Source organism: Theobroma umbraticum, unplaced genomic scaffold, assembly GCF_002168275.2.
Source record: "Theobroma umbraticum cultivar Fairchild unplaced genomic scaffold, ASM216827v3 scaffold_31.0, whole genome shotgun sequence".
NCBI lineage: Eukaryota > Viridiplantae > Streptophyta > Magnoliopsida > Malvales > Malvaceae > Theobroma > Theobroma umbraticum.
Genome location: NW_018397283.1, coordinates 150,755 through 176,949, shown reverse-complemented (window position 1 = coordinate 176,949; position 26,195 = coordinate 150,755). Strand labels below are relative to the sequence as shown.

The 26,195-nt window shown below is 35.4% G+C and overlaps 5 protein-coding genes across 6 annotated transcripts; 3 read left to right on the top strand and 2 right to left on the bottom strand.

The window, feature by feature from the left end:
* Nucleotides 1–18: 18 nt before the first annotated feature.
* Nucleotides 19–5,155, bottom strand: BGLU40 (beta glucosidase 40). The gene is made up of 13 exons (XM_021444057.2): nucleotides 4,552–5,155; nucleotides 3,584–3,650; nucleotides 2,928–2,986; nucleotides 2,718–2,793; nucleotides 2,545–2,616; nucleotides 2,255–2,342; nucleotides 1,918–2,173; nucleotides 1,648–1,763; nucleotides 1,218–1,441; nucleotides 1,035–1,066; nucleotides 740–842; nucleotides 471–579; nucleotides 19–368 (listed from the first exon to the last, which is right to left on the bottom strand). The coding sequence occupies exons 1-13, from the start codon at nucleotides 4,693–4,695 to the stop codon at nucleotides 194–196; spliced, it is 1,521 nt and encodes a 506-aa protein (XP_021299732.1). The 5' UTR covers nucleotides 4,696–5,155; the 3' UTR covers nucleotides 19–193.
* Nucleotides 5,156–7,159: 2,004 nt separating this feature from the next.
* LOC110428272 (beta-glucosidase 40-like) lies at nucleotides 7,160–11,588 on the bottom strand. Its single transcript, XM_021444058.1, has 13 exons — nucleotides 11,457–11,588; nucleotides 11,025–11,088; nucleotides 10,315–10,373; nucleotides 10,097–10,172; nucleotides 9,890–9,961; nucleotides 9,585–9,672; nucleotides 9,237–9,483; nucleotides 8,915–9,030; nucleotides 8,505–8,728; nucleotides 8,287–8,318; nucleotides 7,988–8,090; nucleotides 7,753–7,861; nucleotides 7,160–7,334 (listed from the first exon to the last, which is right to left on the bottom strand). Exons 1-13 carry the CDS (start codon nucleotides 11,586–11,588, stop codon nucleotides 7,160–7,162), a joined length of 1,497 nt encoding a protein of 498 aa, XP_021299733.1.
* A 1,830-nt stretch (nucleotides 11,589–13,418) lies between these two features.
* Nucleotides 13,419–16,752, top strand: LOC110428273 (Cobalamin biosynthesis CobW-like protein). Its single transcript, XM_089785628.1, has 9 exons — nucleotides 13,419–13,623; nucleotides 13,715–13,932; nucleotides 14,043–14,157; nucleotides 14,740–14,829; nucleotides 15,013–15,186; nucleotides 15,290–15,409; nucleotides 15,948–16,058; nucleotides 16,160–16,241; nucleotides 16,335–16,752. The coding sequence occupies exons 1-9, from the start codon at nucleotides 13,471–13,473 to the stop codon at nucleotides 16,385–16,387; spliced, it is 1,116 nt and encodes a 371-aa protein (XP_089641754.1). The 5' UTR covers nucleotides 13,419–13,470; the 3' UTR covers nucleotides 16,388–16,752.
* A 257-nt stretch (nucleotides 16,753–17,009) lies between these two features.
* Nucleotides 17,010–19,541, top strand: DRL1 (KTI12-like, chromatin associated protein). 2 transcript variants are annotated; one of them, XM_089785627.1, is made up of 3 exons: nucleotides 17,010–17,123; nucleotides 17,541–18,526; nucleotides 18,818–19,541. In XM_089785627.1, the coding sequence occupies exon 2, from the start codon at nucleotides 17,609–17,611 to the stop codon at nucleotides 18,518–18,520; it is 912 nt and encodes a 303-aa protein (XP_089641753.1). In that variant the 5' UTR covers nucleotides 17,010–17,123; nucleotides 17,541–17,608; the 3' UTR covers nucleotides 18,521–18,526; nucleotides 18,818–19,541. The 2 variants fall into 2 exon arrangements, with proteins under 2 accessions (XP_089641753.1, XP_089641752.1); XM_089785626.1 differs by lacking the exon at nucleotides 18,818–19,541 and having other exon boundaries at nucleotides 17,541–18,814.
* A 753-nt stretch (nucleotides 19,542–20,294) lies between these two features.
* Nucleotides 20,295–26,153, top strand: LOC110428329 (putative methyltransferase PMT5). The gene is made up of 11 exons (XM_089785608.1): nucleotides 20,295–20,542; nucleotides 20,873–20,955; nucleotides 21,115–21,867; nucleotides 22,063–22,198; nucleotides 22,403–22,643; nucleotides 23,135–23,360; nucleotides 23,557–23,715; nucleotides 23,858–24,160; nucleotides 24,786–24,918; nucleotides 25,179–25,384; nucleotides 25,814–26,153. The coding sequence occupies exons 3-10, from the start codon at nucleotides 21,356–21,358 to the stop codon at nucleotides 25,326–25,328; spliced, it is 1,860 nt and encodes a 619-aa protein (XP_089641734.1). The 5' UTR covers nucleotides 20,295–20,542; nucleotides 20,873–20,955; nucleotides 21,115–21,355; the 3' UTR covers nucleotides 25,329–25,384; nucleotides 25,814–26,153.
* Nucleotides 26,154–26,195: the final 42 nt, after the last annotated feature.

The following is a 26,195-nucleotide window of genomic DNA, read 5'->3' as shown; positions in this document are numbered from 1 at the left end:
CCAACGCACAGATATTCTGATTGAAAAACGTTGATAAACTTACTAGAATTTTATTTTCCCTTAAGAAACAGAATAATTTAGAATTGAAATGTCATCTTTCAGTTTTGTTGCAACACATTCTATGACAACAATTTGTGACTGTGTGTTGGCTTGAAATCGAAAATGTACAGCTGCAAATTTTTTTTTCTCCATTTTAAGCAGACGCTAGGAAGTTCTTGAACCATTGAACAGAGTCCTTGGCATATCTCTTGAGGTTGTCCTTGTAGTCCACAAAATATAGACCGAATCTAGATGTGTACCCGGCTCCCCACTCCCAGTTATCAAGTAGAGACCAGACAAAATACCCTTTAACATTGCAACCATCTTCCCTGCATTAGTCATAAATGATTAAGTTGCTATTTGCACCTCAACATATGATCATTGAATATGTAATATTTGAAAATAGACATCAGTAAGGCATTGTTACGTACTTGATAGCAGCTAGGAGGTTAGTTAAGTAATCATGGTGGTATTTGATTCTCTTCTCATCCTTCAGAGCATCTTTAATGCTGTTAAATATGCTATTTGAGTCATCCATACCTGCAATAACAATATCAATATGAAAGGAAGGAAAATTTTAATCTTCTAGTTAAAGGCAATCCAAGAGTGGAAGTTGCTATAACCTAATAGACTTGGAAGAACTCAACTTCTATGGTACATTAGCATCAGATAAACTTCCCTTTAGATTTAAGAACATTACCATTTTCTGTGATAATGACTGGAGGGTTTCCATACTTCTCCTTGATGTAATTCATTAGGCTTCTCATACCACTGGGTACTATGTATAACCATATAGAATTTGCCTGCAATTTGACATAAGTAAACAAACAGGATAATTTGGTATAAAAATTTTAGTTACATATATGTCATCAGATTTTCTATCTGCAGCCACACGATTAAACTAATGGGAAATGAACCATCAGATTCATTTAACAAGAAGAACATCTGTCAGAATCAGTTGTTCCTAAACAATAAACAAAAATCAGCTTCTGTACCTTGTCTCCTATAGGTTTCCCATTTTTGAAAGCTGCATACATGAAGAACAAAGCAGTACCCTCAATTAGTGGCTAGCATAGCAAGAAAATAGTGGAATCAACTGTAAAGGATGACCTAAATAACTTTTTATCTCCTTTCTTGTAATTTTCTATGCAATATTATAAGGATCATGGTTTACTTACGAACTGTAAAGGCACCAGAGTCTGCTATGGAGTCATTTAGTATAGTACCAAGTGCATTAGTGGCATTTGCTCTTGCATAATATGTAGTGTAATGATTAATGCCAACAAAATCCAAAGACCCCTTAAGAAGAGCGGACTCAGCTTTTGAAAACCTAGGCAATCGGTTTCCTACTCTGCTAATCATTGAGCTTGGATAATCTCCAAAGATCAATGGGTCCAGAAACCTGCAGGCATCCAAGCATTAGATCACCCTAGGAAAAGATAACTGTAAAACCATGACAGGAAAGCTTGATAGGATACCACAAATCAGTTTCAAAAGTGCAACAAAATCAAACCCAAGTTTAAGCTGATTCGTAGCTGTCATTTCTCTTATAGTGTGGATTCTAATTCTAAGTTTAAGGAGGCAAAAATTCATGGTGATTGCAGTTACCAGCCAAGCTGAAAATCTTGAGCTCTTTGAGCGGCTTCAATGTTTTCTGCTGAATTTGTCTCTGGCTCATACCACATAACATCAAACGATACCCCAACCGATCCATGTTGTTTTGCCTGCACAGTGACCAGTTGCTCATAGATGCTTGCTCATTTTATGTACAATGTGAATTGCTCACGATGCCTAAACAAATAATAATCTGCAACTTTCTACCTAGTTTCTTATCAGGTTTGATAAAAATAATCTGATGCGTAGTATCCTAAATTTTACCTTGTACTTTTTCCTGTAAATATCTGCAACAGTTGCATGAGAAAGGAGGACATTGTGCGCAACTATGTAAGGCTCAGTTGCAGAGTTTCCAGCCTTGCAGATAAGGCGAAGAATGATGGAACAGCGTCCTGGTGCTTGGAGACCGACATCATAGCCTTGCACAGTAAATGTATGGGGTTCATTAAATGTAATCCAGTGTTTCACCCTGTCACCAAAAATCTGGAAGCATGTCTCAGCAAACATTGCAAAGTCCTTTCTGCAAATGAACAAAGTGAGAGAATCACTTATTTAGGTAATAATTTGCAATGATCTTTTCCATTCTGAGAATTCTATTTACATAATTTGCGGGTCGAGCCATCCATTGTATCTGTCCTCCAACGCTTGAGGAAGATCCCAGTGGTAAAGGGTCACATATGGTTCAATACCTGCATATGTCACATGCAACATGAGATGCCACTAAAGTCATAAATTAATTTGATCAATTTCTTATAGACTGATGAACAAAATATCGATTTCTTTCTTTTTGACACAGTCATGAATGTCATGCATTACAGTTCATGTTATTTATAGAAATTACATGTCAAATCTAAGCTGAACCAAGTAAAGATAAATCGGAATTAAGGATACCTTTGGCAAATAGAGCATTTATCAAATTATTGTAATGATCAACACCTGCCTGGTTTATTTCTCCTGTACCATCTGTGTTTCAAGGCAAAATGTCAGTAGAAATTTACACATTTCCATCTTCTTACACAAGTAAAATTGGCAAACCAAGAACTGTGTCACAATGTAAAACTTACTAGGGTATATCCGAGACCAAGCTATTGAAAACCTGTAAGCATCCATCCCCATGTCCTTCATGAGTTGTATATCTTCCTGTTTCCAGAAAAACAAAATCACAACGTCATTCATGAATTTAGGAACATGAAAAATCCTTTTGGAAAAGAGTAGGTGATGAGGAAATTGACTGCTGTTAAAAGGGTCGGTTGTGATTTGTGAAAAGACTTAACAGTATAGCGGTGGTATTGGTCCACAGCAACATCAGCATTACTACCATCGATTATCTTCCCTGTAAGATCAAATGGTTAAATTGGCCTGGCAATCTTGTTCTTTCTCATATTCCATTGGCAGATAAATTATAATGCTACAATTTGACATGATTGATTTCTTCCAGGAGAGAATTCGAAGTTCTTAATAAAAATTTCATGTTTGTTTCATAGATACTGCACCCTTTAAGACATGACATGACAAACTCAAAGCAGTATCAAATCTTCAGACATTTGAGATGCGAAATGAGGATCTGTCCAACGACTTTTAACTTGTAGTAATTACTTTTGGACAAGCAAGAGTTTGAGATAAAAAGTTTTATTCAGGCTTAAATAAATAAAAAAATTAAACTGTGGTTATTTTTTAAAATCATTTATCGTATTCATACGAGATATTATATTTTATTTATATTTAAATAATTTTTTAATTTTAATAAAAATTTAATTATCGTTCAATTCAATATCAATTATTATTATGTGTGTATGTGATTAAACCAATTAATGTATGTCTATTAACTTATCAAATCATATGACAAAATAAACATGAAATGACGTAAGAATATAGAATGATGGTTGATATTGAATTTAATAATTAATTAAATAATAAAATTAATTAGTACCAAAAGTATGTGAGAATTTGTCCCAAATAGTTGGCCCCCTTCCATCCTCCTTCACTGCTCCTTCGTACTGCCCAAAAGAAGAACACAGTAAGTTATGACTTTTCATAGCACACCACAAGACTTCATAATATGCTTAAGAATGTGACATGTTTGGGCATTAATCCCCAGCTAGCAAATGATTTGTCCTTTAGTCTCAATTTGTGCCAGAAATTTCTCCTTGCTTGTTATTACAAAGAGGAATCTTAATTTTGAGGCACATTTCCATATTGACTTCTGAAGTGACACATGACTTGTTCAGCTCCACATAGTATACTCTACTTTTCTTCTTTTTCTTTTTTTTTGGGTTCAGACCAGGCCATCCTGAACTGGGATAAATTCTCGCATAAGCGAAGATTCTCATAATTAGAGGGGTTGTTTATGAAATATAACAAAAGCAAGGGGTTGGTTTACAAAATTTTAAAACATCGAATAACCTAGGAGAAAGTAACGGTGAGTCCAATGACTTCCTAGTTCTTCGACGAAGTTCGTGGTCTCCTTCTCTATGTCAGGCCAAGTGAGTGTTAAAAGGACAACCACCTCAAAAAAGTTTTAAATTACTATATTTTATATAAATATTTGCGATGGAATTTTTAAATACTGTAAATAAAATGACGAAATCGATACACCCTTTAATCCTGTTGATAATCATCGATACATAAAATAAAAGAAAAATAAAGAAATTATTTATGTGTTTGATTTTTCAAATAATTTCAGTTATGGATGTCACGTGAAGATTGAAACTTTTCAGTATTTTTGGATGCAGATTTAATGGATATAGATAATAATTTGATAGCTTTATTCACTGGAGGGAAAGCTTGGTGCAATGGAATTACTAAGTTCTTTTTACAGTTTGTGGAATTAAATTAACACCATTGCTAAGCAAGCATCCTAGGCTAAAGGACAAAAAACGAAGAGAGGGAAGAACCAACCTGGAAAGAAGAAGAGGCGGTTCCAAAAACAAAGCCCTTTGGGAAACTGGCCCTGGTAATGTTCTGTGACTGTGACAAGCCTGCCTGGAATGTTCCCAAAACCACCAATACTATACCCAAAGCAATGCCTTTTCTCAGCAGCATGTTTTCACTAATGGAAGAAAGACAGAAAGACAGAAAAGAAAGAGAAACTGATGATGGGGGGGTGATAGATCAGATATAAGGAAGGTTTAGTTGTGAATTAGAATAAGATTGGATTTTGGTTTCTATTTATAAGGAAAGAAAAGTTGACAAAAAGGAAAATAGATAAAGAATAGAGAGGGACTTTACAAACTTTTAGTGAGGTGAATGTAAGAAATATGGGGTTGTAGAAAAAAAGAAAGAAAATGATGGGAGCTAGTAAGATGATGGTGGTGCTGCTGGTGACGGTGGTGGTGGTGGCCTGCAGCAAATTCAAAGCCCTTAGTTCACACGTTTTGTTTACATAACAAGATGGGCTGGTTTGAGGATTGCTTCACTTCCTTCTATTGCTTTTGTTTTGGTTTTGTCTATATATGTATATGGGTGGTTTTCTTTTTGGGCTCTGTTTCTGGTGTTTGTTTTACTTTATCCATCTGCTTGGCCGGCCATGCTTTTTTCCCACAACTGTTAATTTCTTCAGGATAACACTCTGTCACTGTAAATCAATCAAAACATTGCTCTTGAATTTAATCTGTCTGATTATCTTATGTCTTCCCCTTGTTTGACTTGGAATAAATTTGGGGGGTATAGCCAAGCTGGAAATTGGAACAGTACAGGTCCTAGGCAGCGTGTGAGAAAGCAATCTAGGATAAGTATAAAACAAGTTGCCGGTTGAGGTATCATTGACTGTCGGCTCTTTGGTCTGAGTTCAACCTGATAATGATTTTTCATTTTGGTTGGATTCCCTTTGCAAATCTCTGTTCATATAGGGTAAATTCTTTTGGTTTTGCAGTCTTTTTAAGTCACGTCATGCCTTTCTTGAACCATACGACCAAGAACGAAGGGAAGAGTTGTTTTTTGCGTGTGCTGTGATTTGCGTTTTCCGTGGTTTGTTTTCTTCTGTCATGGGATTAGTGGCATGGAACTGATGATTCATATCTCTGTTTGCCAGGTAAAAAGGCCACATTGGGTGGGGGATGGGTGGTGTGAGGATAAGGAGGATAACGCATCCTAAGGTGAACTGATTCCCTTTTCTGGGCCAGAGAAATCTATACCCTAATCATCAAAAATGATTACTCCCATACCCTTTTCTGCAATTTGGTGGCAGGCATTTCCACAGGGCCACTTAAACATGCTTAAAATGTTTATGGTATCCGCTAATCTTAACCAAGAATTCCTTCTCCAAACGGCTACTTTGATATGGAAATAAAGGCAATTGCCTGAAATTATTGCATGATTGTGGAGTTGAAGATAACAGGTCAAGCAGGTCGATTTCGGTTGTGTGGAATAGGAAAATCCCACCTTCTCAGAAACACCATCTAGCTTATGTACTAGTAGTATTGAGTTTTGTCGCATATGGTTTTAGCCTCTTTTTTAAAGGAAAGAAGATTTAAATTCAATTTTTTAAATTAAAAATATATATATTTACTATTAAATCAAATGTTTATATGTGATTCTAAACTCTTTTTATGTTTATAAATTAATTTTAAAGATAATCTATATATGTACAATCACATCCTATTTTCTATCCAAAAATAAGATCTTAAAATATTAGATGAAGAATAAATATTTCATATTAGATCAAACACGCAAAGAAAGAATCTGCCTTGACAATTTTGGCAAGCTTAATAGATTACTCCATAATCAACCAGTAACAGCTAGAAATAGGGTACCTAGGGACTCTTTTCCTTTCCTGTCTTTGAAATTTGTATCACATAGGAAAACTTGTCTTCATTTTTGGACTCACTATGTTTATCATCAAGCATTACTATTAGTAGTAAACTTCATCAAATTTGTGGGTATTTCTTAGATATATAAAAGTAATTATAATCCTGAAAGGTTTAGAATTTGACTTTCCAACATACAAACCAAGAACAAAGATGTCGGATTCCTTCACGTTGCATCTATCGACCGATGCCAGTACATGCAAATTGCCCAAAGCTGTTGGTATTAGTTTAACACATTTGGAAAATCTAGTCACTAATCTCATCTTTGTGTTCCTAATAATTTAACTTCTAAGCAAAGCATGATTAAACTTGGAAGCAATTCAAAACATGACAAGTTTTTCATCAAACATCAATTTTTAAGCCCGAAAACATCCAAAGCAAAAATGGTTCTTAATTAATTAATTAATTAATTATCAAGTTGCAAGGGGTTTGAAGGTTTGGCTTCTTCTGATTTCCTTTCAATGGCAGCTGCTTTTCTTGGTCTAGCAAACACAGGTCTTGTCAGCAACCCTTTTTCAAGCTGTCAAGGAAGGAGAACTTGCATGCATTAAACAGATATCATTCCCATATCATATTTTGATAAGGACCATACAAAGCTACTTGATTTTATTAACCTATTAGTTTTTGTTTTATATACTGACATGACAACAATCTGTTTGTTAGGAATGATACAGTTGAACTTCATTTTCTTCTTCAATTTTTTAAGCAGATGCCAGGAAGTTCTTGAACCATGAAACTGAGTCCTTGGGGTATCTCTTGAGGTTGTCATTGTAGTCCACAAAATACAGACCAAATCTTGAACTGAACCCGGCTATCCATTCCCAGTTATCCAGTAGAGACCATGCAAAATATCCTTTGACATTGCAACCATCTTCCCTGCATTAGCCATAACAAAACCATGATGCCGGAATTTTTTGATAAGTAGATAAATGATCGTATCTCTCCTTGCCAGCTTAATGTGAGTTTTCACATTAAGCTGATTAGATCTTGATCCTGTGTAATAAATCTTAATTGTGATTGTAATATGTAATTTTGATGAAAAAATCAAAGATTTGAGTGAGTGAATTATGATTCTGTATTAATATTAAATGTGAATATAATTGTTAAAATCCATGTAAGGGCTTAAGTCAATTATTACTAATAATTCAAATTTAAACTTTTGAGTGTCACATGGTTTATTGGGTCAATGATATTTGGACCTTGGTCATTAAGTATTTATACTTCAAGAAATTATCATAGAATTTGTAACTAAAATCAAAGATAGATGTATGTAATTAAGGGCATCCTTACGTACTCAATAGCAGCTAGCAGGTTAGTTAAATAATCAGTATGGTATTTGATTCTTTTCTCATCCTTCAGAGCATCTTCAATGGGGATAAGTGAGCTATTTGGGTCATCCATACCTGTGATAACAGCACAAGAAGAAGGAAAACTTAGCTAATCTAGTTAAAGGAATAGACATGGAGGAACTCATATTCTATGGTACATATAACACGCTACAAACTCCCCTTTTGCTCTTAAGACATTACCATTTTCTGTGATAATGACTAGAGGGTTTCCATACTTCTCCTTGATGTATGTCATTAGGCTTCTCATGCCGCGGGGTACTATGTATAACCATATAGAATTTGCCTGCAATTTGATGCAACTAAAGAAAACTTGAACAACAAGAACAATGCCTTCACGAGAATGGCAACAGATTTACCATCTGTTATCACATTGTAATATTAATGGGAAATCAAACCATTAGATTAAGTTAACAAGTAAGAAGAATGTCTTATCAGAATCAGTTGTTCTTCAACAACAGACAAAAGTTCGACTTACATACCTTATCTCCTATAGGCTTCCCATCTTTGAAAGCTGCATGCATTAAGAACAAAGCAGTATCTTCAGTTAGCTGCTAGCATAGCAATAGAATACTGACAATCAATTCTAAAGAATGAATATGTCTGCATCTCCATTCTTGTAAGAATTTATACCATACAACGCAGATCAGGACACAAGATTAAGAAAGGATTTATGTAGAAGGAAAGACAGTTTACTTACGTATTGTATAGGCATCAGCGTCTGTCACAGAGTCGTTAAGTAAATCATCTAGCGAATTAGTTGCGTTTTCCCTTGCATAATATGTAGTGTAATGATTGATGCCAATAAAATCAAATGACCCCTTAAGAAGAGCTGACTCAGATTTAGTAAAATTGGGAAGTCGGCTTCCTACTCTGCTTCTCATTGAGCTTGGATAATCTCCGAAGATCAATGGGTCAAGAAACCTACAGAAATTATAGTGTAACATCACCCCTTGTAAAAGATCAGAATTTGCAGGCCTCACTCTCAGAAGTATAACAAAATGAAGCCAAAGTTTTAACTAAATAAGAGCAGTCAGTTCTCTTATTAAATATTCAGCAGAATCTAATCCTAATCTAATATGGTCACCGGATGAAGATGATTGCGGTTACCAGCCAAGCTGAAAATCTTGGGCCCTTTCAGCTGCTTCAATGTTTTCTGTAGCATTCGTCTCTGGTTCATACCACTTAACATCCAATGATATCCCAACTGATCCATTTTGTTTATCCTGCACAGAGACAATTGATCTTAGATGGTAGCTCTTTTTGTAGATAAGGTGAATTACTGATGTTGTCTGCATAGACATGCTCCAAAGTGAAGCGAGCAGCTGTTTCATCTGTTCTGAGTATCTTTCAAATTGAAATTTAATCAACTATTTACCTAGTATATTATTCTAATTAGACAAAACTAATCTGAACGTATCCCGAGTTTTACCTTGTAATTTTTCCTGTAAATGTCTGCAGCAGTTGCATGAGAAAGGAGAACGTTGTCGGCAACTATGTAAGGCTCGGTTGAAGAGTTTCCAACCTTGCACAAGATAGATGAGCAGCGCCCCGGTGCTTGAAGTCCTACATAATAGCCTTGTATGGTAAATGTATGAGGTTCATTAAATGTGATCCAATGCTTCACCCTGTCACCAAATTTCTCAAAGCATATCTCGGCATACGTAGCAAAGTCCTTTCTGCAAGTGACCAAAGTCGTGTCTATTACTCGTAAATATAGAAGACCAGAGTGCATAGATAATTTTTGACAATCATTTTCAAGTGTACGAATGTTCTTTACATAATTTGTGGATCAAGCCATCCAATGTACTTGTCCTCCAATGCTTGAGGAAGATCCCAATGGTAAAGGGTCACGTATGGTTCAATTCCTGCATCACAACACCCAATTGAAAAGGCTTCTTCATATAAAGTTATATAGCTAAACAGTTAAGTATGCACTCCTGATCCAAGTCATAAATTTGATTATTTTCATTGACTGATGATCATGTATCAGGTTTTCATTTTCAGAGGAAGGCTTGGGGGGCTGTTCATGGTATATCAGTAATATGATGATGCCTATATAGTATGAACCAGCATAAACAATACCTTGAGCAAGTAGAGCATTGATAAGATTATTGTAATGATCAACACCTGCCTGATTTATTTCTCCCATGCCATCTGTTCCAAGGAAAATTGTTAGAATTTTCACATTTTATCACTTACATAATAGGGCTTGACCACAAGTAAATTTGACAAACCACTTTGTCAAACTTACTAGCTGATGATGAATAACAGTGAGCAAATTAAACTTACTAGGGAATATCCGAGACCAAGCTATTGAAAACCTATAAGCATCCATCCCCATGTCCTTCATAAGTTGTACATCTTCCTATTTCCAGAAAACAAAAATCACATGTGATTCAAATTTTAGGAAGACGAAAAATTATTGGAAAAGAGTATTTGATGAGCAAATTGCATGCTGGTCACTTCAATGGCCGAACAATACAAAATCATCCATCTGGTAGACTTACAACATAGCGATGGTACTGATCCACAGCAACATCAGCATTACTGCCATCAATTATTATCCCTGTAAGACAATATAAGTCAAGCTGTTAATTGCCCTGGCAATCTTGTTCTTTCACATACTTCATTGGCAGATACATCAGATTGTGACAATCTGACTTGATTGGTAATTTGTTCTTAGTTTCTAGTTGTCTCAAGTTGTCTTAACAACTCAAGATCCTTCAAGAAATTACAGGTTTTACTTGATATACTGCAATTTTTTGGAGTCATGACATGATAAACTCAAAGCCGTATCAAATCTCCAATATGTGAGATGTGGAATATTGATATATTGCCACTGGAACTGATCAATTGTGTTTTTGTAGGGTTAGAACATGCAAAAGAGACATTAATTGGCAAACCCCTTTATTAAAACAGTAAGTTAAGGGGCAAAGTGCAAAAGAAAATTGTTTATTATTCTGGAGCATTGAATGATTCCATTTGGTGGAAAAGAGAAAAGGGAATCAGATTAAATTCAGAAACCTTACTTCTTCCAACAAGTCAGATAAGACCAGTCTATTTATTTAGGTTTGTTCTTTGATCATTTCACTGGTGGAACATATGACAGTGAGAGCAGGTACATGCAAAGTTTCACTAAGTATGCAAACATTAAATCACATGCTAATATCCAGTTATTATGTAATTATGAATTGTAATCAAATGATAAAGGTATTACCTGAGTGTGAAAAAATGTCCCAAATAGTTGGTCCCCTTCCATCCTCCTTCACTGCTCCCTCATACTGGAAAACCAAAGAACATACACATTTCAAGCAGTAGGTTAAGCAAGTCAAGTTCTCAATATGCATGAGAATCTGCCATGATTGGGCATTAATTTCAACAGCAAACAATTTGTAGTTGATGAGAGTATACTGAACTTGGTCTGAAATTCTTCTTGTTGATTTTGTCATTTCCATAAAAAGAAATAAATTGCAAAGATTCATTACTGTGAAGACTGAAGCATGCAGTGTGCAAGTAGGGATGGATATATAGTCCCATACTAGGAAGAACAATAGTTGAGGCATAGCTCTTCTTTTGCAGATTCCAGGGAAAGCTTAGTCCAATGGGTTTATTTAATTTTTCTTGAAAAAGGGTAATAAAAAGGACCAACCTGGAATGCAGAAGAGGCAGTCCCAAAAACAAAGCCCTTTGGAAAACTGGCTCTGTTAATCTCTGACAAGCCTGCCTGAATTCCAAGAACCACCAATGCTATAGCCAAAGCAAGGCCTTCTCTCATATGCATGTTTAAATACAAAACTTTACATTCAGCTGGAGGGATTATTGCTTTAATTTCCTCTCCTTAGCTTCTTATATCTTGGTTTTTCTTGTTCTGTGGATGTTTGTTTCTGGCTGTTTTGATGTTTTGTTTTACCTGTTCTCGCCGACCAATGCCAATTCCTCGTTATACCAGGGCCAATATAGCTCCAAAAACCAGCAACAAGCTAGCAAATGGGCTAGGGATTCCCTCCCTTCCCCTGTCTTTGAACTGTGAATACAAAGAATGGGTTTGACTTCATTTTTAGACACACCCTATCTTTTGTCACCCTGATGATTATTACAAAGGTTTGTGGATATCTACTTATTTGATACAAAAGTATTTATAACCATAACCACGTAAACCAAGAAGTAATCTTCTTTCACGTTCTGGCTGCTACTTTTGTTCCTCGTACATGCAGATATTGCTAAAAATAGAAATGAAACCCTACTGCCTCAGGAAACCTAGTCGGTAACCAGATGTTTTGTTTCTAATTATCTTCCCAAGTTGAAAGCTTTGCTTATACTTGAAACCTAATGGAACACAGTTTAGTAACAATGTCAAGTAATTATTGAAGGATAGAGAGAGCTATAAGCATTACGACGTGGTTCCCTACAGATAGGATAAGTTTGTTCGTCTCCATAATAAAAGATTTTGAATTAAAATATAAATATGATTAATTTTGAATATTAGTATACTTTTTACTTGATCAGATTTTTCATAAAATAACAAAATTCATAAAAAAATCAATTATTGTATATGAGATCCAATCATTAATTCTAAATTTTCAAACTATATTAAAATGTACAGACAATAAAACAATTATATATATAGTTTTTAAAGATAAGAGTATAATTAGAAGTGTTCTTTAGGCCTTAATTTCAATGACATATATACACACACACACGTAAATGATTTGATAATTGAATTCAGTTTTAGAGTTATTAGAAATTGAAATAAAATTAACAAGAAGCTTAGAACTAGTACATTACGTTTGTCGTATATCACACTTTCAAATCAATGAACATATTTATTAGACGAGAAAAGCTTTTATTTATAAACTCAAAATTTATTAACATGGATCTATGATATTTTTCTTTAATATCCTCGTTACACTAATTCATTTTACTTAAAAAAAATAGAGATCCATTTTGATCCAGACTTATTTCAATTATGATATCTTTTATGAAAGGTTGCACATTAATAAAAAAATTAAATAATTTTTTATATCACTTATCATATAACTATACTTAAAACCCAAAACATCAATTATGGGTTCCACATTTGACACCCAATATAACCTGTAAGATTAAGAGAAGGATTGAAAGCTTGATCTTACCCAAATCAAAGGGTCCAAAATACAACACAAGTATTGCTCATGAATTTAGATTTGATTTTATAAGAATTATCACAAGATATTGACGTAACTTGAATATATTTATAAAATCTTAAATTATAATAAATTAATAATACACAAAATATTTTAATGTAGGTAAATCTAGACAAACAAATAAAAACTCTTAACAGAATAATTTGTAACACATGCAATACACAATGTGGCCATAGGAAAATATTTTCCAAAAAAAGAAATAGAAAAAATTAAACGAACAATATTGAAATAAAAATTTGCATAGACTGACCAACCAACATGTAAGAAAATTATAAAATTAAAAAGAAATAAATAAAATTAATTATTTAGAATATTTTTCAAATTCAATTCATTAAATAAATAATATGTGTCAATTATTTATATTAAAAAAATGTACAATTATTTTAAATATTTTAATTGAATAAATCTAATTATTCCTTAAACCCCCACCTACTTCGACGCAGAAAAGGAAAGAAAAACAAAAAAGGCTCGACTGAGAAAATGGCTGACAACGAAGAAGAGCCACCTCTTGCTATTCAAATTGACCATGCTGTCCAAGAACCTTCTCAATCCAATCCAGAGCAACCTCAGGACGACAACGTTTCAGTTGGGGTGACTGTCATCACAGGCTACCTCGGTGCCGGCAAATCCACTGTAATAAAACCAACACCATCAAAAGATTTTCTCCTTTTTTTTTTCTAGCTGATCATAGCTTACAGCTTTGCTTTTTGGGGTTTGGTTTCAGCTTGTTAATTATATATTGAATGCCCAACATGGAAAAAGGATTGCTGTGATTTTGAATGAGTTTGGTGAAGAGATTGGAGTTGAAAGGGCTATGATAAATGAAGGAGAAAGTGGTGCCCTTGTTGAAGAATGGGTTGAACTGGCGAATGGGTGTGTTTGTTGCACTGTAAAACATAGTTTGGTTCAAGCCCTGGAACAACTTGTTCAAATGAAGAAAAGGTGAGACTGCCCATTTCGAGTTCTTTTTTTCTTTTTAAACAAAATTTGATTAGTAAAACTATTGGGGCAATTTTTTGATGTGATGACCTGCGAATGTTTTCTGTTAATAGACTTGATCATATATTGTTAGAGACGACAGGGTTAGCAAATCCTGCTCCTCTGGCATCAGTTCTTTGGTTGGATGATCAACTGGAATCTTCAGTCAAGCTTGATTCTATAGTTACTGTAAGTATATTTATTGTGATTGAATAAATTTAATGGATTGAATTGAATTGGTTTGGATTGGATTGTCTGTGTAGCATTTAGACTCCTTGTTGTCTTTTTCTTTGTGTGGTTTTAGTGTTCAAATTGCTCTGGTCATTCTCATTGATCAATCACTTATTTATATGGTATTATGGCAAAATTAAAGTAATTTGCTGAACTCAGATTTCGTTGAGAATGACATGGATTATAGCATACAGGATTTCCTTCATGTTGTTAGTTGACATCAGTGTCGCTGTATAAGCATCTCCTATTGTTGCTGTAACTGTTCTTTCATTCATTGTTTGGAGCTGTATAGTGGGATTAATGGGTGTATAGTACACTATTATAACTTCAAAGAAACCGAGTAGTATCTGTGGCATAGTAGTTTGAGGCATTTGTCCTTATGAAAATTTCAATTCTTGTTATCTATGTATGGCAGTCTTTTTGCCATATTTAGTTTAGATGTTGTGAAGCTTGTGTTATTGAGTCCTGGAGTAACATGTGCTATGACTCAAAACGGCCAACATATTTCTTCAATGCCTTTCTTTTTTGCTACTTGAATAGGTTGTAGATGCCAAAAACCTGCATTTTCAGCTCAACAGGCGTCGTGACTCTTCTTCATTTCCTGAAGCATTTCTTCAAATAGCATTTGCGGTAATTCTGATCTCGTCTTATATACTACATCCAATAGACAAAACCTTTGCAGCCTTTTACAATTGGCTAGACCACTGTTTAATTTTTTATTTGATATTTGCTGGGTTACTTACCAAGAAAAAAAAGATTTTTTATGGGTTCAGCAATTATATCTGCTAATAGTTTTTTTTTTTCCTCTTGTAGGATGTTGTAATTCTTAACAAGGTTGATTTGGTTTCTCCAGAGGGTTCTGAAGGTGCTGTAGAGGAGCTGGAGAATGAGATACATAGCATAAACTCCCTTGCTAATGTCATTCATTCTGTTCGGTGTCAAGTAGACTTGTCTCTGGTACTGAACCGGCAAGCATATGATGCTAAGGTTAGTCCTACAAAAATTAGTCATCATAGTATACATCTTCATGGAGCATGCAATCCTCTATTTTAACTGATATTACTCTTTTTGATTCCTCCTTGGCTTTTAGCACGCCACACATTTAGAAGCACTCTTAGAAGAAAGCAAATCTATACCTTCCAGAGATCTTCATGATAGTGGTGTGCGGACATTATGCATTAATCAGACAGAAGCTATTGATCTTCATAAGGTAGTTCCTTGACGCAGTTTACGGGATTCATTCTCTACCAAGTTGATGTAATCTGCTCCTACCTACTCAACTTTCACAGTTCCTGGGACTTATATTACATTTGTCACAATGAAACTGCAATAGACTGATGGCCTGCATGAACCATGTTGCCTGCTTACGGGCATGATGCTTTTTATGTTAGGCAGACGGCTGAGCGAAGCCTATAGCTGAATTCATTTATAATTTTCTTTTAATAATTTTACTGCTTTTAGGTGGAGTCCGTATCTTGATGTGAGCCACACCATACTTATTTGCTTAAATTTCCAAATGACTTAATCATTTGAAATAATGTTTCACATTGTATGGGCTTGCTTAAGTGCATCAATCTAAGGTTACTCAACAATCCATGTTGCTCATGCAGCTTTTCTTTCTGTTTTTTTATTTTTTTTTTCTCATGAAGAATATATCTTCATGCATTTAGTTGTTTTACTGAATCATTCTGTTTCTCCTATGTAAGTTACACTTATATTGTTTCATACTTCCTGATATTCTCTTTTAGGTCCGTTTATGGATTGAGGAGATTCTTTGGGATAAGAAGTATGGAATGGATGTATATCGCTGCAAAGGGGTTTTACGTATTCAAAACTCTGATCATCTACATACTCTGCAGGTATTGTCCAATGTTACATGCCATTGATTGCTTCATCATGGGTAGTTACTTTTGCTGCTGTCAATTTCTTTTACTGAACATTAGTTATTGAACATTGACAGGCTGTAAGGGAGATATACGAGATTGTTCCAGCTCGCCAATGGAGAAAGGAGGATAAGCAGATGAACAGGATAGTGTTTATCGGTAATATACTCTAACAATACTGAATTCCTCCAGGTGAACTTTGTTTTCTCAAAAAGCTTACTTATTTTACTAAATTCTTAATTGGCTTTGCAGGTCATAATCTGGATGAAAATATTCTCGCTGATTCCTTTGGAGGTTGCATATGACAACTTAATCCGAGCAACACTGACACTCCCGTGAATTCTTCTCAATAGAATCAGAATATTGAAGCTACTGTTTAAACCCCTAGTGCTCATGTGAAGTAACAGGCTTGTTAGCTGGAAATACATGAAGCCAAGCTCCTTTATTGTCATCTGCATATGAATCAAGTCCTACACTTTTTTTTTTCTCTTATTGGTTAATGTTCTTCACCAATGAAGTTCACAACTTTCGAGATTTACTATAACTTTAATTGCAAAACCTTGATACTTAATCTCTGCATTTATGTGTTAGGATGTACATGCATATTTAGAAGTCACTGCATTTTACCGGGTCGATAAAAACACTTATTTCTTACTTATTTTACCTTAAATTAATTTGTGAATCTTGTCACTCGCGTTAGATTACTGTCACTTTTGCCCAAGGTGATGATGTAACTTTTCAACTTATTTCGGATTATCTTCACTACTCTTCATGCATAAAGTAATTTTTCCTATAAGATAACTTTATAAAGAACAGAGAAAGGAATGAAGCAACAACCCCTTTAAAGCAAAATGAAAACGTCAGCTTTTGGGCTTGTGCGTCATTTTCCTACACTAGACCGATTGTTTCGCACGACGTCGTTTTTAACGACTTCTTTCTATCCTAGTTCCAAAAGCTTTTTCGCTAGCTTAACAAATTTCTCCCAAGTCGACTCTCTCCTCCCTCCTTCCCTCACTGGCTGCTATTGAAATCTGAGCAAAGGTAATTTCTCTTATCTCTTAGTTAGGGCTTTTTAGGTTTCATAATCACTTTGAGAACTTTTTTTTCTTTTTCTTTCATTTTCCCTGTTTTTCTCACCATTGGGCTGTTATAAGACTACTTTTTTTAATCTGGAATTACTACTTTTGTAAGTTATTTCTGGGTATTTTGATATATCTACTTTGCTTCTGGGCTGTTATAGTTTCGTTTTTCTTATCCTTTTACCTACATAGGTTAGAGACCCATTACTATTTCGACAGTGATTTTCTTAATTCTATGAAGGCTGGCTGATTTTGAATGAACAAAAGAATCATCTTTTAATCTGAAAACTTTGAAGAAAAGTTACGGTTTTAGGAAATCGTCATGAACAATCGAGGCAAAGGATCTTGATTTGAACCGTTTTACTTGATTTCTGAACAGTTAATTTTCGAGGAGCAGCAGCTAAGTGACTGGTGGTCCGAGTCTAATTTTTCTGCTGAAAGAAAAAAATGGCGTTGGTGGTAATTTGCGGGCAACCTTGCAGTGGGAAGTCTACAGCTGCGAAATGTCTATCTGAAGCTCTGAATGATTCAGAATGTAAACAGACAGTAAGGATCATTGATGAAACTTTGTTTCATCTTGATCGCAATCAGAGCTATGCTAATATGCCTGCCGAGAAGAATTTACGGGGAGTGCTCAGGTCTGAAGTTGATAGATCTGTCTCCAGAGATAATATTATTATAGTTGATTCCTTGAACAGTATCAAGGGTTATAGGTACGAGTTATGGTGTTTGGCCCGTGCTGCGGGAATAAGGTACTGTGTGTTATATTGTGATGCTGAAGAAGCACAGTGTAGGAAATGGAATGAAGAGCGTAGGGAGAAGGGAGAGGCTGCGTATAATGATGCGATATTCGAAGATTTAGTTAGAAGGTTTGAGAAACCAGATAGAAGAAATCGCTGGGATTCGCCTTTGTATGAGTTGTGGCCTCATAATGATGGAGTAGAGAAATCTTCCCATGCCATTGCGGACGCGGTTTCTTATTTGACAAAAAAAGTGGACTCGAAATCACGCGATGTTAAGATTTTGCAGCCGACCATTGCTACACAAAACATGCGGTTTTCCGAGGCAAATTCTTTGTACGAGTTGGACAGAGCCACACAGGAGGTGATTAATGCTATTGTGGAAGCACAATCCCAGGCAACCGGGGGACCTCTTGGTGGTATTTGTATTGGCCAAGGTTTACCAAGCATCGATATGTCCAGATCAGTCGGGCTGCCAGAGCTACGTAGGCTACGACGTACATTCATCAAGTTAACAGGACAAACAAGTTTGAGTGGGCGACCTCCACCTTCCGATGCGGACAGTGCAAAAAGGATGTTTGTAGACTATCTGAATAGGGAATTAGGAACTTCTGCTTGAAAGAGGGTAAGTACACTACTTTTATACCTTGATTATTGTTGTTAAAGGTTTTACTAATTTACATTCTACTGTTATTTTCTCTAAAAAACCATTTTAGATTGTCTCAGAATTATTTTAGACTTGGCATTGAGAGTCATGAAGAGAGTGATTTACTTTTAGAGGATCTGTTAATGTGTTTGATCTTTGATGTCAACTGTATCAAAAAAGAATGATTAGGTGTCTAATTAGTGAGCACATGCACTCTTGAACATCCGTGTTATTTGCATCTATAATTGAAGAGTTGTTCTACTTTTACAGTTCAGAATTTTCTGAACGAGTTGCAGAGTTTGTTGGTATTATAGATCAAGTTCTCTGCCATTACCCCAAGTTGCTGAACAAGTACCAAGTGTTGCAGTAATGAACTGATGCTCCTCCCCATGGTAGGTTGGAGGAAAAGCTTTTGCCCCCTCACCTGGCTGTGGGCTCCAAAGTCCATTGAAATGATCAAAGTGTCCCAGAGCTCGCTCTGTCAAAAAAAAAAAAAGTCTCCCACTTCTTCTACTGACAGTTTGGGCATAAAGGATTTAGCCTTATTTTTTGGAACAGTAAACTTTTACCTGGGATCATTGGAAACCCGGCCCCTGGAAACTGAGATGTCCCTTGACTTCCCACACGCTAGTTTGGTGGAAGAACAGGACACCTTGAGTGACCCTATATGATATTTCCGCTTGAGGTTGGCCTGTGGGCTAAACCCCTGCCCCTAGGTGAGGGGAATTTAACTTTTTCATGGGGCATGGCAGTGGGTCACAGCTCATGTTCTGCTACAGCCTCCCTGGAGGCTAAGAGAGCTGAACCATCCAACTCAATCAACCCCTCTTTTTTTACCCTTTTGACGAAATTACAGTAAAAATTACTCTTACAATCAAACAAACTTTATACATGACATAATTGTTGCATTCAAGAACAAGAAATCAACCAAATCCTGTATAGTACAAGAGTTGGCTAAAATCTAACTTAAAGTTTGACCATTTTTATTAATTGTGCAACTTATTTAATGAGAAGCTCTTTACCAAATAGTTGGAAGAAAAATACCAAAGTACAAGACATTAAAATCTTATCGAATAAGAGGAAATAGAGTAATTTTAGGAAGAACGGCACATTGATAAATACATGCACTTACACACATATATTGTATGTACAAAAAAATACAATTTATTATAAATAATCAATCTTAAAAGATAAAGATCGACCTATCTTGTAATTTTAGAATTCAAATCCGATATTTTTTTGTTAATAGATAAAGATTATCGGGATAATCTTATTTGTATTTAATAATGTCATTATTTCTATCTCATTGTATATAAATATCAAAATATTTAGCAAATGTATATGTAATTAATGTATAAAACTAGACCAAAACCTCATTAATAAAGGTATGACAGTTTTAATTATGGGCTGGATTAAATTAATTCCCTGATTAATTTAATTGCTTGAAGATTAAAATAATTGGAGACAAGAGGAGAACCGAGGCAGTAGCCTCCATTTGGCGCTCAATTAAAAGAAGTGAAAAAGTTAATTCCCATTATTTTGACGGCTAAAATCAGAATCGTTAATTCCACCAGGCCCCACAGATAAAGATCAGGAAGCGGCCAATCAACGAGTGCGTCATCAGCCAGCTGTTATTCCAGCTCTTTTCACCAGCGGTAGCGTATTTCATTAACCAAACACGATCTTATTATTATTATTTTTATTACCAGAAAAATAAAAGGGTTGCAAAGCACTCAATTATTCCTGAACTTTTGCTTTGCTTAATTAAATGAATTTAATTAAAATAACTTTTTTTTTCAATAATAAATGATTTCTGTTCCCTGTTTGTCTGTCTAAAAGTGAGAGCCTTTAGATCTGATTATATTAACCATAAAATTACACTTTCTTTTTCTTTGTTTCTTTCTCTCTCTCTCTCTGTGTCTCATTAGCTCTGTCGCTCTCTCCATTTGTCAATTCTGAAGTTGAATCGCCACCGGTATACGCTACGCTCCACACGTAAACCCTCATTGCTTCTGTTTTTTTTTTCAAATGGTTTACGCATTTTGATTTTCTTGCGTTTCTTTTTTTTCGGTTCCAATGATCTTGATCTGTTATTGTTTCCTTTCTGAGATCTGACTTTCCTTTTCCCGGATTCTAAATACGGAAAGTGATGCATTTTATTCCAAGAATAGTAATTCTGAATTTGGAGTGTAGTGAATTTTCCGTTTTAAGCTTTGATAACTGTTTGTTAGATTCGAAAATCATTTCATCAACCGAACAGACCGTTAAAGAATTATAAACTTTTTCCTTCTTTTGAATGTTAATCTTTTTGTGGATCATTTGCAGCTTGATGCGATTGGTCACTTGCTGGAGACTGAGGAGTCGGCATTACTCAAAATTGAGTTCCGATCGGCTCTGTTTGGATTCTGGTAAATTACCACGTAAAATTTCCATATGGTTTGGATTAGGAGTTGGTAATTCGGTTTTAGGCCCTTTGATTCAGGTGGAATAATTGATCCGTAATAAGGAATTAAAATTCAGCTTGATTTTTGTGATTTTCCTTGATACTGCTTATGGTGGATTTACAGTGAACCTGGATTTTGTTCTATTTTTCTTTCTGTTGCTTGTGATGGTTGGTGAAAGATCGGCGAGCAGAGAAGTGTAGAGGAGGTGGTTTCAATGCTTGTTGGACTTATCCGGATTCATGGTAACATATACAGAAGCTTATATGTAATGATAGGTTATGGTTTTCACGGTTCTTGGAGATTTAAGCTAAAGGGATTGGTTATTTAGTGGTTTTACAAACCTCGATTGTTTAAAGCTTTGGACATGAGAAGCCCCTGGCTCAATAAACTATCCCTCATTTTCGGTCCAAGACCACCGGTCAGTTGGTTGTTATTGTGCTTTGTTAGTGTGCTTGCGCTGATTGCAGTCTTTGGATCGTCATCATCTAATACCTTTGACTCTGTAACTTCCACTCCTGTACCTGAGATTTATACAAACTATAGAAGGTTAAAGGAGCAGGCGGCAGTCGATTATTTTGAGCTGAGAACTCTCTCGCTGGGAGCTAGTCGCCAAAGGGAGCTTGATCTTTGTGCCAAAGAAAGAGAAAATTATGTTCCTTGTTATAATGTGACGGCAAATTTGTTAGTAGGGTTTAAAGATGGAGAGGAGTTTGATCGACATTGTGAAGCATCAAGGCAAGGAAAGCGGTGTTTAGTTCGCCCTCCTAAGGATTATAAGATTCCACTCCGGTGGCCAGCTGGTAGGGATGTGATATGGAGTGGAAATGTGAAGATAACCAAAGATCAATTCCTTTCCTCTGGAAGTATGACAAAGAGGTATGCAGTAAATATTTGAATGCTTTGTTAAAGTAGAGAAAGTATCAGGCTTATCTCCTTTTCCCACAAACTTTGCCTTTTAGAATTCATTAGGGTTTGTTCTTTGTAGCAGCTTGTATTTTTTTTTCTTTAATCATTCTGTAACCGGTAACAGCTTTCTAATATACCTTTATAATCTTTTAACAAATTGTCTAGATTGATGTTGCTTGAAGAGAATCAAATTGCTTTTCACTCTGAGGATGGCTTAATTTTTGATGGTGTTAAAGATTATTCTCGTCAGATTGCGGAGATGATGGGACTGGGAAGTGACTCTGAATTTTTTCAAGCCGGTGTAAGTCTTTATTTCATTTTATATAACGTTCTTACTCTTTTCAGTCCTTTGGCGTACCATGAGCTTTGAGAGTTTTGTATTTCTTGAATCAAATATTTGCTAATATTTTAGTGTGGTCGTGTTAACAAGTATGAGAAAGATATTATATGGTCTTCAAAGGGAAGTAAATCTATCCGTATTTAATACTCCTATCTTTGATTACAGGTCCGCACTGTACTTGATATTGGTTGCGGATTTGGAAGTTTCGGGGCTCATTTAGTTTCACTAAAATTAATGGCTCTTTGTATTGCTGCATATGAGGTAACTGGAAGCCAAGTTCAATTAGCTCTTGAGAGAGGTCTTCCAGCAATGATTGGCAATTTCATATCAAGACAACTTCCACATCCATCATTGTCATTTGACATGGTTCATTGTGCTCAGTGTGGGATTGTTTGGGACAGGAAAGGTACTTTCAGAGTTTTAATAGTAGGATTACTTTCTGTTATTTATCGGTACTCTTTGTTTTGACTGCTACAAAGTTATTTGGGGAGATCTAGCTTTAGTACTACTCTATTACGTCTACTTTTTATTGATAATCTCTATGCCATGTTTCATCATAGAGTTGTTTAGTCGAGAGATGTAGTGCTTTGCACCAATGCACTATGTTTACAGCAATAATTCCTGGATAATTTTTACCCTGAAGAGATTTACAAACTGCTAGCCATGAAAGGTATATCAGTGCTGTAATTTCCTCTTTAAAACCCTTTGATGAAAAAGACTATATTAAAAAAAAAAAAAAGTTTAATGCATGTAGCCTGAATCGTCCAATGTGTTACTGTTAGATGTATGTATGATCTTAATCCATGCTCACACCTATATTTAGTAAATTTAAGTAGCAAGTTTAGCTGGCGTAAAGTTACCCATGCTTTGCATTCTAACTATTATTTTGTAAAACAGAGGGGATGTTTCTAATAGAAGTCGATCGCTTACTCAAGCCTGGAGGTTATTTTATTTTAACCTCGCCCACAAGTAAGCCACAGGGAAGTGCAACAGGTATGAAGAAAAGAAACATGTTAACACCATTGGAACAATTTACTGAAAAAATTTGTTGGAGTCTTATTGCTCAGCAAGATGAGACTTTCATCTGGCAGAAAACTGCCGATGCTCATTGCTATACTTCTCGGTGAGTATACGCTGATAATTTTCACTCTTCTCTGAGTTACTCATAATTCAATTGCATAATTGAACAGGCTTTCGATTCAGTAAAATGATATTTTGGTTATATTTTCCTTTTACTTTGAATTAGTTGTATACTTTTTTTCTTGCTCTTAACTTATCGGACCTGCACTGACGTTTCTCTTTCTTTTTCTTGAATATAGCAAGCAGAATGATGTACCCCTTTGCAAAGAAGGACATGATGCTCCCTATTATCAGGCCCTGATGCCATGTATTATTGGAGCTTCCAGCAAACGCTGGATTGCCATTCAGAACAGGTCCTCTAGCTCACATTTGAGCTCTGCAGAGCTTGAAGTTCATGGAACGTATTTTTCCAACCCCAAATTTCTTTTCTCCCTGCACCTGCCTTTACATATTGCTGTTGTGTAGCAATATTCCATCCACAGTTTATGTATTAGACGGCTTTATTTTGCTTTTATATTGATATAAATTCATCCTTACAGGTGTCAGTCAAGAAGATTTCTTTGATGACTTGCAAGTTTGGAAATCAGCTTTAAAAAACTATTGGTCTTTGCTTACACCCTTAATTTTTTCTGACCATCCCAAGAGGCCAGGTGATGAAGACCCATTGCCTCCATTTAATATGGTACGCAATGTGATGGACATGAATGCTCATTATGGGGGTTTGAATGCTGCATTCCTGGAGGAAGAGAAATCAGTGTGGGTGATGAATGTTGTGCCTGTTAGTGCACGCAATACACTTCCTCTCATTCTTGACCAAGGTTTTCCTGGTGTTTTGCACGACTGGTTAGTTTTTTTTTTTTTAAACACCATTAAAGTAATTTGTTTAAGTAGTTATATGCTGTTTTGGAGTTCAATTTTTGACATTATTATTTTAGGTATAAATCTTCACAAGTTTTTAGAAGTAAAGACATGGTTAACTGTAATAGACTGCTAATAAAATTTACATTTGGAATCTGAGTGTAGAGTTTTCTCTCTTTTGAGTTTATTTTTAAAATTCAAACACTATTGGCCATTGTGTGTGAATGTTCAGTACAGGCCGAACCTACAAGATATTAAATGATATCCTTATAGAAACTTCTGAATATGAATAGTCATCTGAATGGAGATTAATTCTTAAAGCTTATTTGATGTATTTGCTCAATTTAGGCAGTGGCATCTAACTTGTTAGAGTTACTCAAGAAAATGTAAAGACATGGTTTGCCGACTATACTGATAAAATTTTCTTTCAGAGTCTGAACTTTAAATTCTAAAATTATGAATGAGGTCTAAAAGGTGGTCACTTGATTATTGGTTTTGTATGCTCCCGTTGAACATTCAAAAGTTGTGTTTTCAAGAAAACTCAATTCTCATACCAACTATCAAATGCTGAAAGCAAATTTGGCTTATTTGATTCGTCTGGTGTTCTCAGGTGTGAACCCTTCCCAACATATCCTCGGACATATGACATGCTTCATGCGAATGGGCTTCTCTCACATCTCTCTTCTGAGAGGTGCAGTTTGATGGACTTATTTCTAGAGATGGATCGAATTCTGCGTCCTGAGGTATCATTACTTTTCTTTCTTGAAATTTAATGCAGTGCCCCTTTTTTGTCTCATTCCATTTTAATGCAGGAATTGCCTCTGATACCTCTCCATTGGTTGTTAGAATGTTTGAAGGAAAATAATACTTTTAATCAATGCCCTACAATGCCATTTCTTTTCATGCATCCTAGAATTTGTTCTATTAACGAATATTTCCTGAAATAGTTATTACTTGGACAACTATTGATCTACATAATATGTGCTTTTATGTTTGTTTGCAGGGTTGGGTCGTGCTCTCTGATAAATTGGGAGCTATAGAAGTGGCACGTGCACATGCTACACAGATACGATGGGAAGCAAGGGTGATCGACCTTCAGAATGGTAGTGATCAGCGGCTACTTGTTTGTCAGAAACCATTTGTGAAAAAATGACTGATCTAGCACCAGAAGGTCGCATGGCCATGGATGTGTACAATTTTTTTGACCTGGTAATCCTCTATTTAATCCACCAAAACATGTTCTGCAACTCACGCATGCATTCATGCACAAATTAATGCTAGCTGAACCACACATGCCCAGCTAATTAAAATATAACACAGATTAGTTGATATCTCATGACATTGGAATTGGATTTGGTTTTTAGATCCACAGGATAAGTAGCCTTGTTCACCAATTTATGCTTATAGCTGCTTGTTTGCTTCCGAGCCAATTAGGTCCTCTCAAGTTTTTGATGGTATCATCAGTCCATTGATTTTTCATCCGGCTATAAAATCTCGGTGTTGGCACATTACAGATGTCTATTTTCAGATGTAGTTAGCATTTGTCCAGAGACACTAGCTATCTATTCTGTTCGAACTAAAATGATAATCCGTATTTAATATTTTGTGTTGGAACTGATGATGTAGTTTTTTTGTCAGATGATGAACTATTAGCTGCATCACAACACAAGATAATGCTCTGGAGTCGCAACAGGTTTGAGATATCAATTGACTGAAACAAGGAGCATGATAGAGGCTGTAGATTAGAAAAGAGGTTTGCTGCAGAAATAGCTGCAATTCCTTTTTCTTTCTTTTTCCTTTTCTTTTTGATCAAGGCATTTGTAGCAATTCATTCATCCATTTTTTTTTTTAACTTTTGTCTTAATTTTGAGTTTGTTTATTTCTTTATTATTTGATATTGAACTCATCCTTTGTATTGAACCAGCATTGCTGTGCAATTCCCCACGAAATGTGATAATTACAAATAGATCAAAAACAAGCACTCTGTCTCTTTCTCTTCTTTCTCTATGCACATGCAGAG

What these genes read in the sequence shown, in the direction of transcription:
- LOC110428329 (XM_089785608.1), top strand. Translation starts at nt 21,356, where the DNA reads ATGAGAAGCCCCTGGCTCAATAAACTATCCCTCATTTTCGGTCCAAGA. An exon ending in GCAGAGCTTGAAGTTCATGG is followed by an intron (nt 23,716 to 23,857) that starts AACGTATTTTTC and finishes CATCCTTACAGG; the next exon opens with TGTCAGTCAAGAAGATTTCT. An exon ending in ATCGAATTCTGCGTCCTGAG is followed by an intron (nt 24,919 to 25,178) that starts GTATCATTACTT and finishes GTTTGTTTGCAG; the next exon opens with GGTTGGGTCGTGCTCTCTGA.
- DRL1 (XM_089785627.1), top strand. Translation starts at nt 17,609, where the DNA reads ATGGCGTTGGTGGTAATTTGCGGGCAACCTTGCAGTGGGAAGTCTACA.
- LOC110428273 (XM_089785628.1), top strand. Translation starts at nt 13,471, where the DNA reads ATGGCTGACAACGAAGAAGAGCCACCTCTTGCTATTCAAATTGACCAT. An exon ending in CTTGTTCAAATGAAGAAAAG is followed by an intron (nt 13,933 to 14,042) that starts GTGAGACTGCCC and finishes TTCTGTTAATAG; the next exon opens with ACTTGATCATATATTGTTAG. An exon ending in AGCTTGATTCTATAGTTACT is followed by an intron (nt 14,158 to 14,739) that starts GTAAGTATATTT and finishes CTACTTGAATAG; the next exon opens with GTTGTAGATGCCAAAAACCT.
- LOC110428272 (XM_021444058.1), bottom strand. Translation starts at nt 11,588, where the DNA reads ATGCATATGAGAGAAGGCCTTGCTTTGGCTATAGCATTGGTGGTTCTT. An exon ending in CAATGCTCTACTTGCTCAAG is followed by an intron (nt 9,673 to 9,889) that starts GTATTGTTTATG and finishes GTTGTGATGCAG; the next exon opens with GAATTGAACCATACGTGACC. An exon ending in AACCTGCTAGCTGCTATTGA is followed by an intron (nt 7,335 to 7,752) that starts GTACGTAAGGAT and finishes TGGCTAATGCAG; the next exon opens with GGAAGATGGTTGCAATGTCA.
- BGLU40 (XM_021444057.2), bottom strand. Translation starts at nt 4,695, where the DNA reads ATGCTGCTGAGAAAAGGCATTGCTTTGGGTATAGTATTGGTGGTTTTG. An exon ending in CCGCCTCTTCTTCTTTCCAG is followed by an intron (nt 3,651 to 4,551) that starts GTTGGTTCTTCC and finishes TCTTTTGGGCAG; the next exon opens with TACGAAGGAGCAGTGAAGGA. An exon ending in TGGCTCGACCCGCAAATTAT is followed by an intron (nt 2,174 to 2,254) that starts GTAAATAGAATT and finishes GTTCATTTGCAG; the next exon opens with AAAGGACTTTGCAATGTTTG.